The 16121-nt window shown below is 35.0% G+C and overlaps 1 protein-coding gene across 2 annotated transcripts in view; it reads left to right on the top strand.

Moving 5' to 3' along the window:
- Positions 1-16121, top strand: part of CNTN1 (contactin 1) — a 262852-nt gene that overhangs the window by 207578 nt on the left and 39153 nt on the right. For both annotated transcript variants that reach the window (XM_045554016.1, XM_045554015.1), the window contains exons 7-12: positions 2076-2282; positions 5370-5469; positions 5624-5805; positions 8660-8784; positions 9452-9569; positions 13499-13649. In XM_045554016.1, the coding sequence (XP_045409972.1) occupies positions 2076-2282; positions 5370-5469; positions 5624-5805; positions 8660-8784; positions 9452-9569; positions 13499-13649 (883 nt within the window). The remainder of the gene's footprint in view (positions 1-2075; positions 2283-5369; positions 5470-5623; positions 5806-8659; positions 8785-9451; positions 9570-13498; positions 13650-16121) is intronic.

Raw genomic sequence — 16121 nt, 5'->3', positions numbered from 1 at the left:
TTGTTTAGCGGCACACAGAAGGTACTCAGTTGTTGTAAAATAAATAAATTGGAGGATCTAAATTGGGCATTAAATTAGTCAGACCAATTGCTCTATAGTCCAAGACTTATGTTCATGCTAACATTACCACAATAACTTCTCTGACTTAGCTTTCATCCCTTAAAGGTTAAAATGTCACCACTTATTCTTCTTCACACATCTCTGATGAGCAGCACAAAGAAAAATGTCTTAAATTTTAGAGAAACCAAGTAATAGAGTGACTGATTAGCCTGATAAGAGTCATATCTAGAATTAAAACCTAGATCTCTGTATTCATACAATCATTGAGTATCCAGACTATTCTGAAGGTTTTTTGTGGATGGTATCTTTAAGACATTGTATGTTATAAAATTCCTTTTTTTTTTTTAAGGAAATACACAAAACTTTCCTGACTTTTTTGTTTTTTAGATTTTTTTGGAATTTAATTGTTACTAGAAATCACTACAAAATAATTATTTTCACTTTAATTGAGAATGGGGAAAATTATTTCAGAATCAGAAAAGTTCAGTCTTCTTTAACATGTACTATAAATATCAGTTCTGATGAAAGACTAAATAATACTTCTTTCTGAATATCATACTTCTTTACTTCTTGCCTGATCCCAGGAAGCCATCATTTCAGAAATACAAGCAGCTGTGTAAATTTCTTCCTATCCTAATTATTCTGTGACCCTAAATCAGCATAAAGATAACAAATTAAAATAATTCAATCATCCACAGATATAATTGTCTAGAATGACATATGTTAATGCTAACTCTGAGCTGTAGGCTGATTTTATGGTGGTTTAATTTCCTGCCTCTTTTTAACTTTACCTGTATTTTCTATTTTTTTAAAAAATGAATATATACTACTTCTATAATATATAATATAATTAAAAACCAAAATAATATAATCATCTTTGCTGTCTTTACTGATGTATATTGTTGGAGAAAATTACATGGCTTAACTAAATATAATGAATTCCCAGATTATTGTTGCTAGTCACACAGGGCTTGTGCAGTGTGCATTTCTTTTAGTTTGTTTCAGATATTGCTCCTTCACACTCTTCTTTGGCAGCTTTATTAGTCACATTAAGTTCCCTGAAGCAAAATAGTGGTTTGTCATGATTATTTCATCCTTAAAAGAAGCCTGAGGGCTGTTATATCTCAGCTTTCCACGATTTTAAATCTAAAATCCTGTCTAACCTGACCTAGGGAGATTCCCACTTATACTCCTACTCATAGCAGTTGTCTTCACATAGTCAAGATATTTTAAACGGAATCATCATTTTGTGATCCAGGGTTATGGGCTTGCCCAGAGTTTCATCTTGTGTGTCTGTTGAATGACTACTATGGAGTCATTCATTAAAGCAGGGAGGGGAGATAGGAATAGACAACTATAGGAAAAGCAGCAAATTAAGGGGGAAATTCAATTTTTAGTTTAACTAGTGTGTTTAGCCAAAGTAATTTCCTGTGGTTGAGAGTTGCCATATGATACATTACCTAATAGTTAAGAAAATCGGTAACATGCTTTTCCTTGTTTATGTGATTTTCTCTTTTTAATGTGACCACAACAGGTTATGTAAGCTCATTTCTAAATCTATAATTTAAAATAGGTGTGCAAAAAAGAAAAATAGATAAAGCCACAGTACAATAAGTCATCTTGATTTTATTTATAAAATGCAGTAGGGTAGAACGATCATGGGCTTTGGAATTATTAGACCTGGATTCAAAATCCCAATTCTACTTAATTGTCATGAAGTTCTAAGCAAGTTATATAACCTCTTCAAGTTTCACTTAACCCATCAATGAAATGGAAGCAAGAATATTAATAGTTCATAATATAATAGAGACAGATAAATAGATAATGACCACTTAGTATGATGATTATATTTGTGCAAAATGTGGTAGCTATTAGAAAATTTGTACTGTTTGGCTTTTTTCTAATGTTTGGTCTACAATAGCCTCTATTAGATCATATAATAGCTTGTTACTAGGAAACAAAATCTTTACTTTTGGAGAAGAGCTTAATATTTAGTGGACCATGTTTTCTTCTAGATGATCTTAGCTACCGCTGGCTTCTAAATGAATTTCCTGTATTTATCACAATGGATAAACGAAGATTTGTGTCTCAGACGAATGGCAATCTCTACATTGCAAATGTTGAGTCTTCTGACAAAGGCAATTATTCCTGCTTTGTTTCCAGTCCTTCTATTACAAAGAGTGTGTTCAGCAAATTTATCCCACTCATTCCGATACCTGAACGTAAGTATTTTATTTGTTACACCCAGTTTTCACAAAGTTGTCTACTTACGGTATATTTATAACAATGAGAAGAAACAGTCAGTGGGAAGACTAGCTGGCTTCTCAGGAAGGACAATATAGAGGGTATGCAGTTTGAAGGGGGCCAAAGGCTTGGTGCAGAGCTTTTTGGGTTGAGAAGACTCATCTAATAAAATTGCTGTAAGAAGGTTGAGTTTGGGTTAGGTTCCTGTAGCTCAGGAAATACAGAAGGGACTGACTGATTCACTGGTCAAGTGCTAGTATGTTGGTTACAACAGGAATCCCTGGCATCTGTTTTTTGTTTCATGGTCAGCCCTACTTAGTAAGTTCATGAAGAAACCAAATGATTAGCTCAAAACAAATGATAGTGACTGCAGAATTAGGAAAAGAAAAGTCAGGTTGATTATTTTGATATTTTTAAGGAACTATTTACATGATACAGGTAAGTAAATAGATTGCCTTTTCTACTCTACGTAATTAGCATAGGGTGCTACCACAGCAGCGCCATATTGCATGACTACCGCCCTTTCTAAAATGCACTTCTGCCTAAGAAAATCATATCGCAATATATTTGCTTGCTTGACGTTATTTATATCCCAGTCCTACTGCTACATTACTATCAGTGAGTTCAAGATTCTGAGGGGATACCACCTTCAGATTGACAGACTTAGGTTTGGTTCCTGCCTCTACCCATAAATACAGTGTGACAACGGGGAAAATGCCATAGTCTCACCGAAATTCCATTTTTACATCTCTTTGCAAGCAACACTCACATAATTGGTAGTCAATAAATATTGTTGACTTTCTGGCTCATTTTTCTCCTAGCCTTAGGAGATAATCTCACCTCCTACTCACAAAATGAAAAGGTGCCATCATGTAAAAATTCCCTTGTTTTCTTTCTTACTCTTCCCTAGAAATATACTTGCATTTCAATGCTTCTATTTATTTCCTTCCTTCCTGTCTCAGTGGAAGAAATATTTCTCTTCCTGCTCAAGCTCATTCTTCCAGTTGCTCCGTCATAACTAGTTAGATTCCATTAGAGACTTCACTACATCGTTTATTTCCTTTCTTTTCTGTATCTTCAAATTCTACCCCACCTCATTCTCTCTGCATATTCTTTTGTATTCGATACAAACAATCTTGAATAATCACAACTCCCTAATTGTTAAATCCAAAAAACACTTTTAAGTCCTTATTCTGTTTGAACTTTGACATGGCCTCTTCTGCTGCGCATGAACTTTCCCTTCTTTACCTAATTTCCTCTACTCCTCATCTGTCTGCCTCTCCGACAAATTCTACACAGTATGCTTCACCAGGCAGTCTTCCTTCTTATATTTATTTCTAGTCTTTCCCTAGATATTGCCAGCCACTTACACATTTTCAATAGTAGCCCTAGGCAGGCAGATGACTTCAAATTTTGTGTGTTTAGACCTTCATTCTACCTGTATCCTGGACTTGTCCCCTCAAAAAGTCTCCCAAGGATATTAAGCTCAAAGTGTTCCAAACACAATTGTTATCTCCCCACAAAACCTCCTCCTCTTCAGGTGTTCTTCAGCTTATTCAGCAACACCATTTTATTTTCACTAACTCAAGGTAGCGTTGTTTTATCATCAACTCCTTTCTTTCCCTGATCTTCAGGACAGCTAATCAAATGGTTCTTAATTAGTAGGTAAGCACCTAGGAAGTTTTGGGGGAAACAGGGGACCTAGAGATACTGATTTGGCAGGCCTAGGATGTGACTCAGGAATCTGCAAGTTTAGCAAGCATCCCAGGTGATTGTGATGAATTGAGTCTTTGATCTACACCTTGAGAAACATTGATCCAAGGAGCAGTCCTGTTGATTCTGCCTCTGAAATACAATCTATCTGTTTCCTTTCTGTTTTCACTGTGGCTATATCCTAGTGTCAGCCCTCACCTGTTTTGCCTGAATTAACAAAATAGCCTCCTTTAGATCTCTTTAAAACTTTAGCTCTATATTTCTCCTCTCCATGTTCCATCCTTTAAAACTACCAACAATGACTTCTACTTAAATCCAAGGTAAAGTCTCTATTACTTCTCTTACCAAGTCCCACTGATAGATGCCTATTGAGGAAATTAGTCTAAAATCTTTAATATCATGTTTTCAGTCCTTTTAGATTGTGGGTTCAAGTTCACCTTCAACTACATATACTTCATTGTCATTTAATTTCCTAGACCTTGTTTAATTCTTTGCATGTTTCCAAAACTTTGTCATAATATGCTATTTCCTGAACCTGAACTGGTCTAATTCAAATGCCATCTTTGCCTGAGATTCCTATAGCACTTACGTACTTCTAACTATCCACCTTGGCGGTTACTCTTTCAGAGCACTTATTTTGTTTTGTCTTATGTATCAAATTATTGTGCATGTATTTGTCTTTTTAGCATTATACAGTGTAAAGTACACACTCATATTGTGATCCTAAACAATATATTTTACCTTTCTGGGCCTGTTTTGTCCCCTGTAAGATTGCGAAATTTACACATTTTTCAAGATTGATATACTAAATAAATGAAATAAAGTATTTTGATGAGTACAGTGTTGTTTGAATAAATATTTTCCTTCTATCCCTCTCTTCTTCCCTCTTTTCAACTTGCTTCCTCTTTGCCTTCATCTCTGTGGACACTTCTTTCTTCTTTTCTTCCTCTTTTCTTGCCTTGACTTTCTTTTCTGCTTTTTCCCTTTCCTTATCCTTCATTTCCTTTTGTCTTTTTCTACCTTCTTGAGCCCCATACAGTGCTGATCACAGTGTTTACACATATTTGATGCTCCCTAAAGACTTCTTGAAGTTTTTTAGTGAATTGAGTCAGATTGGTTATGCAGCTGTCACAATGAGCCGATGTTATTTGAAATGCTTGATGAGTTATACTATATGCACACATATGTACTGTGTATAAACAAACAAGTCTATGCATTGTGACATGACCAGTACCCACACCGAGAAAAGCATTCCATATTGAAGCAGTTCTAATCCTATGGAAATCACAATGTTAAAAAGAACACTATTGCGCTTAATAATTAGTGGATGTTTGTGCTTCTCCTAATATTAGGAACAACAAAACCATATCCTGCTGATATCGTAGTTCAGTTCAAGGACATATATGCATTGATGGGTCAAAATGTGACTTTAGAGTGTTTTGCGCTTGGAAAGTAAGTATACTTAAACTTTTCATTAACATATATAGAGACATTGTAATTTTTGTACCATTTTAGAAAATAAATGCTTTAACTATTTAGCTATAAACATAAAGTAATTTTCTTTTAAGAGTTGTGGACCTTTAGCACTTGTATCTTCTGTTTAAAGTCCTGTTCCTGATATCCGATGGCGGAAGGTCCTAGAACCAATGCCAAGTACTGCTGAGATCAGCACCTCTGGAGCTGTCCTCAAGATCTTCAATATTCAGCTGGAAGATGAAGGCTTATATGAATGTGAGGCTGAGAACATTAGAGGAAAGGATAAACATCAGGCAAGAATTTATGTTCAAGGTAGGTATATTATTTTGAGTTTATATAAATTTCATAAATCTCTTATTTAGAACCATTTCCATACTTGAAAAGCAACTATATAATGTTTAATAGTTTTAAAAGCAGTGATGTATATGGATGGCATCATGCAGAAGGATGAAATATTTATCTTATGTCTAAGTTACAACTATGAATTATAGAATTATAATTATTCCTTTGGTATTATAGTTAAGAGCAATGAATTCATGGTAGCATTCTTGCTAGTTTTCAGAACATACAATTAATGTAGCTTGTTCACTCACTTTATCATTCTCTTTCTTTAATGCCTTTTTATTTATCGAAAAACATATGTTATGACTTATTGTAGCCCAGTAGTTTGCAAACTTTAATGTGCATAAAAATCACCTAGAGGGCTTGTTAAAACACATATTGCTGGGCTGCACCCTCAGAATTTTTGATTCAGAAGGTCTACTAGTGGTTCATGAATTTGTATTTCTAACAAGTTCCTAGGAGATGCCAATACTATTGGCCCTGGAACTATACTTTGAGAACAACTGGTCCAAGGAATCACTTTTCTTTGGCAAAATTATCTTGGCACAAGCATTTGATTTTCACATGTTAAAAGAAACTTATATCTGGGAAGACAGAATTTTTTTCAGGCCACACCGAAAACTGTTCAGGCTGAAATAATCTCCGTAATGCTCCCCAACATGAACTTGGCAGGTCACAACTGAATAAACATCTAGGGCTTTTGCAAGATTATTGATTTTTAACTCTGGATACTACCCTATTTCTCTTATTTCTGTCTTTCCCAAAAAGTAATAAAAATCTTGACAGATTCATCTACACTCTCTGAAAGTGTTGTCACTATCTTCAACTTTTCTTCTCTCTTAAATGCACCACAATTTGATTTTCATCTCCATCTCTCCACTGAAACCTTTCTTCTTGTGGTCACCAGCAACACCAGCAATCCATGTTGCTAAAGCTGATGATCAATTCTCAGTTTTATCTTGTCTGATCTTACAGTCCTAGTGGCCACAGTTGGTTCCTCCCTCCTCCACGATCCACTTTCTGTACTTGGCATCTAGAACCCATACTTGTTATTTTCCTATACACCCCTCTCATTCTCCCTTGCTGTCTCCTCCTAACTCCATGCCTTTCTAACATTGGGGTGAGCAGGATTCGGTCTTTGAACCTCTTCTTTATTTTAGTCACCCCATTTATGATCTCATCCATGATCATGGCTTTGGACACACTCTGTACCCTGAAAACTCTAATCCAGACAATTCCCCTGAACTTCAGACTTGCATATCCAATGCCCCAGTAACATTAACTTGATACAATCAGGTGTACATGCAGTGGACTCCTGAGGGGAAGAAAATTCTGGTAAAGATCCCTTAAATTTTTGAAGTAAAACTACCACTTTATACCAAGTTTCTAAAGCTTATAGATCTGTTTTTATTCAACACATTAAGAGAACTACACTACACATTCTCAGCAGAGTAGACTTCTGACTTGTCTAATCTCTAGTGCCTTAGAGGAACAAAAGTAATAGAACAGGTATTTATTTGAGGTAATTTAAGGGAAATATTATTTCTCCTTTACTGATGAGGCATACTAAGTTTTATCTTTAGGTCTAATGAAATTGCCAGAAGATCACATAGTTAAACTATATATAGAATGTGTCAAGCAGATTCAATTATTTATTCTTCTCATTGGTAATGTCACATGTCTGTGTCACCCATGTAAGGCCAAGGCAGGAAAGGTGCTGATTTTCCTGTATTATATATTGCTAAAGAGTGTATACAGAATAAAACCTTTATCAATTAATATTAACCAGTTTATTGTTTACCAGTATTTATCAGTATTCAACTTTTTAAAATTATCTCCATATGTCACAAATATAATGATAAATGAAAAAATGTACTATTTATATATGCTATAAAATATGTATATAGATGTTTTCGTATACATACATGTTAAATACTTTCTACATGGTTTGCATATTACCTTTGTCATAAAATAAATACAAGTTCTCATTTTAAAAGAAAATTAAATAAAATATTACTCTGCACTCAGGATTCTCTCCTCCTACCTCCTTCTTATTTTATATTAATTTATTTATGTACATCTATTTGGACTACTTAGCTGAGATACTCGAAAAGATCATCAGATTGTTCATTTGTTCTCTAGAAATATTTTTTCTTTGAGGAAATTTCTAGCATTTTCTCATTTTCCTAGATTTTTCTTTAGCTATCAAGTAGATCAGATCAAATAATGAGAGTAAGATCAATTTTACTCAAGCTTGAATTTCACCAATCGTAGCTACTATATGTAGTTTCTAATATGGAAAGAGTATTTAAGTGTCCAAGTCATTTTTCTAGTTCTACAGTAAGATGTTACAGTGGCCACTAGCTGAAAGTTTCATCAAATAAAGATAATGTACACCTGAGGGAGTGGAAAATAATCTGAATCTTTATCCAAAAGTTTAAGAGATGATGTTATATTGAATTGAGATGTAATTCTTTAAAACTTCAATTGCCATTTTGACAGATTTGAAAGGTTTATATTATGAATGAAAAATCAATTATTTTAGTGCTAATCATGAATAATTTTTCAACAAAACATGGTTTACAAGAAGGAAAATAATTGCTAATTGAGTTATAGTTACCTCATGCTGTGATAATGTAGGGTTTTCAAAGGATACAGACCTATGCAAATACAACTTTAATGGCCCTAACATTGATTTCAGGACACACACAATATCTGATGTATTCTCCAGAATAAGGTTAACTAAATGTAATATTCATACTGCTGAGATTATGAGGGATGTTGAGACTCACATTTAACATTTATAATTTTCCTTACTTTTTAGCATTTCCTGAGTGGGTAGAACATATCAATGACACAGAGGTGGACATAGGCAGTGATCTCTACTGGCCTTGTGTGGCCACAGGGAAGCCCATCCCTACAATCCGATGGCTGAAAAATGGATATGCGGTACGTATGTTCAAGTGCTTGGCTGGTCCTGAGTCCATGTTCAAGCAACATTTCTGGGTGGTCCTGGGATAAATTTAGCAGGAGAGCCAATAGAGTAAGGGTACTTGGGCCCCGAAATATAAAAGCTTCCTAAAACAAAAAGCAAACAAGAAACTGAACATAAAGTATCTTCTTTCAGTTTAAACAACTTCCTGTAATCTTACTCTACCTTCTCTCTTTCTCTCCTTATTTTTTCCTTTGTTCCACTTTTCCTTCCTCTTCCTACTCATCCATCTCCACTACCTGATACTGTCCTCTTTTTCTTGCCACTATTTTCCTGAACCCCACAGAAACAGAGGTAAGAGTGAAGCTCTAAGTCCTACCTTTAGCCCTGGGGACAAGTAGCAGCAGTGGGACACTTCTCTACTTCCCACTGTAATCTCCCAGCTGGTCCAAGAGGGGAAAGGTGGACTCTCAGCTCTGTAGGATGAATAGAACAAGAGCCTTTGGGCATGGTAAGTGGGTTTTACTTCCCCATGCCATGAAATCCCACTTGACTCATCTTAGGTTACAGTGGGAGCAGGTAAACATAGTGTATCTAAATTAAAAAACAAATAAGCCCAAACCTAAATGAAGGCATTTCTATTAACATTTATTGAGAATATGTGTTTCACTTTATTCTTTTCAGTATCATAAAGGGGAATTGAGACTATATGACTTGACTTTTGACAATGCTGGAATGTATCAGTGTATAGCTGAAAATACACATGGAGCCATTTATGCAAATGCTGAGCTGAAGATCTTAGGTCAGTATCATTGCTAATTTCTGTTAAACATTCATCAAGAAAACAATATATAAAAAGATGATAGCATATCCATAGGTCACCTATGATTTTACATTACTTTCTTTAATTGCTAAAGTTAAAAACTTCATATATGCAGTCTGGAATGGAAGAGTATTACTTTCCTTTTCATTGAGGAACATTTAAGTAGAGAAAAAGTAACTTCAAAATTTCTTTATGTTGGCTGAAAATTCCGACTACATATTTCACAAAATTGCATCCTTTTATTTTTATCTAAGAAGATGAACTCTATTATAAATGTGAACCAACATGGAATAAAAGGTTTTTTAATATATTTTAAATGACAAGGCAAAATTTACACTTGGCAATTTTGAAAAGTCTTCTTCTCTTCTCCTATGCCAGGGCAGCTAAACACATGCCTACGCAATCACGTAACAGTGAAGACTGATGCTAAAATGCTATGTGTGATCCAGCCTCAGCTGAGTCTTTAGCACTTTTGGGGCATTCTCAGTTCCTAGGTCTCACACCCTACAGTTGCTATCCAATACCTTTGAGACATTCCTCAAGTCCCTTACCTCTCCCTGACTCCTGCTTTCATATTGTCTTCTTATTCTCCATGAAAACTTAAACCCTTTGGCATAAAGTATTTTAACTTCCCATCCTTCACCCAATGCTATATCTTCACTACAGTTGTCTTTTCAATATTCTTTATCCAGAGGAGGAAGTGTTTCTTCTATTCAAAATTGAAACAATCCCTTCTAGTTTTTTGCCCTATATTCATTCATTTTCACTTCCCCTGATATTTGATATCAACCAGCTATCAACACAGCTTCTTCTGTGTGTGTGTGTGTGTGTGTGTGTGTGTGTGTGTGTGTGTGTACATATTCCTTCTAGCTGCCTCTCCTTTTGGTCCTGTTTTATTCTTGAACTCTCATCTCTTGTCTTCAGTGACTCCAAGCTCTTATACCACCCAGATCATTTCTTCTCTGTCTCCTCCATTGTCCCTTTTTCACACCCTCCTCTTCCTGCCTAGAGGTCCTACTCTCTCCCAGAACCATTGCCCTGGTTCCATTCCATTTTCTTCCACCTATCCCTTTATATATTCTATATTATTATTCTTGGGTTCTTATTATTTTTGTTTTAAAATTCCTAGTTAATTTAATTTCTTCTCCTCCCATTAACTATCAGTGATCCATAATTTATATCTCTGGCCCAGATATTTATCCTCATCTTCAGACTCAAAATAAATACTTCCTAGCAGAAATGCTCATCTGGGGAACTCCACAGATAACCCAAGCACAGTGTGTCTGAAACTGAGTTCCTCCTCTCACTCCCACACTCACATCTTGTGCTGCCCAAAGATTTTCTGTTTTAAAGAATAACAGAGTCCACCACAACCTTTTCCTCATCCAGTACATCTATTAAACTTCTCCAGCTTACACCAGAAACATCTCTAAGATTTTTCATTACAACTACTGTACTTATTTTTATTACAGTTACATTACTAAGGCCTTACTGTGTCATGTGTCCCTTTCATGTTATGTGAAGGAGTTGTCACCAGGTTTAGTCACATTCTAAGTAATGAATCCAGGGAGTCGGCTTTCTCTTCTAGAACTGGTTACTGAAAAGATAAAGCAATGACTCAAGGTGGCCAGTTTTATTCTTGCTGCGCCAAAAGAAAACTCTTTAAAACATGTGTGTCACTACAAATTGAGTGACACTAAAGGAATAAGATAGGAAATGAGAGACTCCTAAGAGAGCATTAAAGAAAACTATCCTCAAAAAAGAGTTAAGACCATCTTAACTCTAACATTCCTTGCCACTTATTATAATAGTGAGGAGCATACTCCATTTCTTCCTCCCCAAAGTCTAAATTCCTTGGTAATATATTTACTCCAGTTACTTTGGGTTTCAAGCAAGCGTTGCAGGCTCAGATGTCTTTGGTACAAAGGGATGTAAAATCATTTTGACTCTTAGAGAAGAAATGAGATGCATTTGAATTCTTTCCCAAATGAAAACTTTCTGTTTTCTATTAGAAGTTCTTATCTTCCTGCGTTACAAAAGAGCAGTATGAAAATTCATCAGCTCAGACTGAAAGATCTCTATATATTCAAACCTAAAATCTTCAAATCATTTAATGACTATTAATGAAGTAATTAAGCAAGCTGAACAATTTGATCCTCCTCACATCAGTAATTCCTGGGCATCTTTATATTGCCTCAGTCTATTCTTATTTAATATACCTTTATGAATAGTGCTTCTGTCTCTCTTTTCCTGAGTTATTTAGTTAATTCATTTATTCATCCACCAAATATTTATTGATCACTTATTCTACACTATTCTTTAATAGATGTGTGCAATGCAGTAAAAAACCAAAGAGACAAGAAATGCATCATGCCCTCTTCTTCTTAGTTGGAGATAAAATATTCCCTTATTTCATCCCTCTTTCAAATTATATAGGAATATAATTCTAGATTCTGTTGCTAGAAATCCAAATGTTAGATAAATATGAAGTCATTTGAAGGACCACACCAAACCAACTGTTTCATTAAAACCTTAGCTGACTCAAGAAAAATTCTTATTTTCTAGATGAATTTTGTCTTTAAAATATAATCCTATTAAATTCTTTCATATTTTATCAGCAATTTGTCACCCAAAATGTTTATTGAGCCTACACAAAATACCTAGCACTGTGTTAGGTGTACAACACAGGTTGGTTGGTTACTTATTTATTTATTACCAATTATCAAAATTCAGACTAAAGGGACTGAATCCTTGCTACAAAAGTGTCTTCCTCAGAGCATTAGCAGCAGTAGTGACATCTAGGAGCTCGTTAGATGCGCAGGATCTCAGGCCCACCCTAGACCTAATGAATGATTTTGATACACAGATAAAATTTAAGAATCATTAGATTAGATGATGAAGAGTCAAAACCCATAAAAAGATATATTTCAGCCTAGAAAAGGCTCTAGAAGTGACACAGTTACAGATGATTGGAATGTGTTAAAATGATGGGTAAAATCCCCCTGGAGTCTGCCAATAGAGAAGGAGATTGAGCAGTGGGCTAGAGGTGGGGACCCTGTTGAAAATTAGAGCATGCCATCAATGGAGTGAACTTTCGTAAGACTCGATAGCCCATTTTCATAATTATTGTTCTGTACTTTGAGGTGAGGATGAGCTACAGATAGATCATGTACTTCTTAATTAATTGATTAGATCATTATTCACATAGCTGTAGATACGTCCTGAAGGCAGGGATCAGATTGCTCTGCTCATTCTGGCATTTCACAGTGTCTGCACAGAGCTGGTGCTTGGTAAATGTAGGGATTATACTGTTTAATGAAGAAAGGATTACATTGTTTAATGAAAAGAGCATGCCTTGAAAACAGAAGGATCACCATTCAAATCTGAATCCCACCTGTTACTGCCTGTGGTACCTTGTCCAAATTATATAATATTAACAGATTTTAATCTTCTCATTCATAAACTGGGGATAATTCATCCAAAGTGTGACTGAGAGGGTCAACTGTGACTGTGTGTCAGCGTGTATGGTGCTGCCCAGAGCTCTCCAACCTCTCCCTTCACTCCCCTTTTGCAATTGAGTCAAAACAATTGAATTAGATGTTAATTTTAAAGCAAATGTATATATAATATTTTATTATAATTAAAGTTTATAATAATTAATCCAGTTATCATCAAGAACCATACATTTGAACTGGGTAAATTTTATGACATGTAAAAGTTATTGAATAAAAGAAAAAAGTATTGAATATGGAATGCCAATTGGTCACAGCTGATTATGTTTACTGAGCTTAATCCTTTTTATTTACTAATCAAAAGAGGATAAAAGATGCTACTAATATAATACAGAAGGCTTTGTGTTGACGCTTTATTAACAAAAAGAGAAAAGTAATAATTTGCTTTCCTTTTAGCTTTGGCTCCAACTTTTGAAATGAATCCTATGAAGAAAAAAATCCTGGCTGCCAAAGGAGGGAGAGTGATCATTGAATGCAAACCTAAAGCTGCACCGAAACCAAAATTTTCATGGAGTAAAGGGACAGAGTGGCTTGTCAATGGTAGCAGGTCAGTTTAGAAACTAGAAATCCGATTGCAATTAACTATTTGGGAAAGTTTATTTTATACAAGACTTGTTTTCATACTAACAATGTAAATGTTGTTTGTTCCAATACTTTCCCACAGAAGATGGAAAAGAAGATGAACAGAAATACTGCTCATCCCTGTTATTATCTATTATAATCAGGGGTCAGTTTTTAGGATTCTATAATTTATGAGGAATTTAGAAAATTGAGGCTCAGAGATTTTTTTTATGAACTGCCCAAGGCCAAACAGCTAATAAACATTGGAGAATAAAATAAGATCTCTCTAATTTCTTTTTCCCAACAAGGGCATCTGTTGAATATATCCATTCATATTTTATTTAATTTTATGCAACTAGCCTATTAAATATTTGGTGACTTCAAAGTACAAATCATCTCTTCCCATCTTAAATGAACAGGATATTCTCATTATCTTCCTAATAAGTGGGCCATCTACTGATGTTTTAGTGGCTTTGGGACAAAACACAAAAACAGTGTGCAACTTGCATAGATTATTTATAGAAAAGCCACATTGAATAGTTTTTATGCGTTTCCTAGAAGTTACACTGAGTACTAAAGTATAAGGAGGAGAAAGCTGGAGTGGGAAACAGGAGGAATGGAATGTGGAGGTTGAGGTGGTGGTGTACTCCAGGAAGTGAGGACAGTAGGTGCAAAGGCCCTAAGGCAAGAAAGTACAGGATGTATAAGAAATCCCAAGAACTTAAATTGTAGTGATTTGTCTTAAAAGGAGCAGAGTCTGTAATCAAAGGGCAGCCCCATGTCTATGTGCTCACTCCTTCAACAACCCATAGCACAGGACTCCCATGGGCCCCACCATTGGCTGTCTTTTGTGATCATAGAATTTGCTCTGATTCCGATGAAGATCAATGTCATTGGCTTCTCCAACAAGGATTTTCCAGTGTCATGTTTCATGGATTTGTTTTTCCTGAATATCAATGTGTTCAAATAATATTTTTAAAGCCTTTGAAATCAAATTGCATTACTTCCTTGATGAAAGAGTCTACAAATCCAACTTTTGCTCATTACTTTAATTCATTAATATCTTGATGCAGTATTCACATACGAATATGTTTGAATGTTGTAAAATAGTATATATAAAAGTTAAACTTTTTGTATTTATTTTGAAAAATAATATCCAAGGAATATGTAAATAATTACCTTTAAGCATAAATATAATCTCATTTTGATGACTATAATTACAAAAAATAGTTCCACCTAGCAGAGTTTTTCTTTGCCTGATTAGAGGCCTATAGAGTGGCTTATACAATATTTGCACTCAGTAGGGAGGAGCTACGCATCTTGATAACTTGTAATTAAGTTCTCAATTTTATGATTTTATTTTGGACTCAAACTATATACTTTCTACAACAGAATTTCTTTGTAACTAACAGAATTAATTTAGTTGTCAATTTATATTCAATGGACTATCAACTCTAAAGTGACCTTTATCTGAGCCACTATGGAAAAGGATCTCCATGATTCTTTTCTACTCCAGAGTTTATCCTGGAGTAATTTTGGCAACAATAAGGTGACTAGACCATATTATTACTAGTTTGTTTGACTGCTGATTCACATCAGATTATCTGGAAATAAGGATAGGATCTTGAGAGCTTAACCTACATTGATTTAAGAATAAGGAGCATTACTACAAAAAAAAAAAAAAGCAAGTTCCTTCACTATTCTTACTAAAAAGTAATTTTAATGTCAAAGGAGAGGTGCCTGAAAGTATAAATGAGATGAATGACACAGGAAGTATGTATACCCTTTAAATATGATAAAGATCAATTGAGAGCTAACATAAATAAATAAACTAAAAATATTAGTATGGATTCTAGAAAGAATTGTCACTGTTTTTTCACTGCTAATTGACTGTAATTTTCATTGCTTTGCTTGCAAAATGATTAAATGGGAGGGGAGTGGAAATTTGGCTAAGGTCTTCTACGAGAGCTTAGTGAGAAAAAGTGTGGCACATTAATACTGGCACTGTGTTGATACAGTGCTGGTGTCCTCCAAGATGTAGTTGCCAGGACAGGATTAGCCATGTAAGAAATTTATTAATGGCAATGCATGGCAGAGAAAATAGAGAGGAAGCTGGGTGGAGGCTGGGAGAGCTATTTGACTGAGATGCAGGTCTCATCCCAGATGAAAGAGGGAAAGAAGGAAAAAAGAAATGACTTGGAGTGCAGAGCAGTTCTAAGAGAGTACAGTAAGGCCACTGCGGAGTCTTCCAATTAAAAATTCCCATCAGAGGAATTTCTTCCAGGACCAGGTCTGCTTTAAATTTCCTCCCATGCTCAATCATTGGCTGAGAGCAGTCTGTGGCTAAGAACAGTCAATGAGGGAATAGCCTTTTATTGTTATATTATTTTGATGATGCATTTCTTTTTCAAGAACAAAAAGTATTCTGAAATGAGCTTTAAGTTGGTACTGGGTAGTT

The sequence above is a fragment of the Lemur catta genome, chromosome 6 (genome assembly GCF_020740605.2).
Source record: "Lemur catta isolate mLemCat1 chromosome 6, mLemCat1.pri, whole genome shotgun sequence".
Taxonomy (NCBI): Eukaryota; Metazoa; Chordata; class Mammalia; order Primates; family Lemuridae; genus Lemur; species Lemur catta.
The sequence above is the reverse complement of the archived record's forward strand: the minus strand, read 5'-3'. Positions and strand labels throughout refer to the sequence as shown.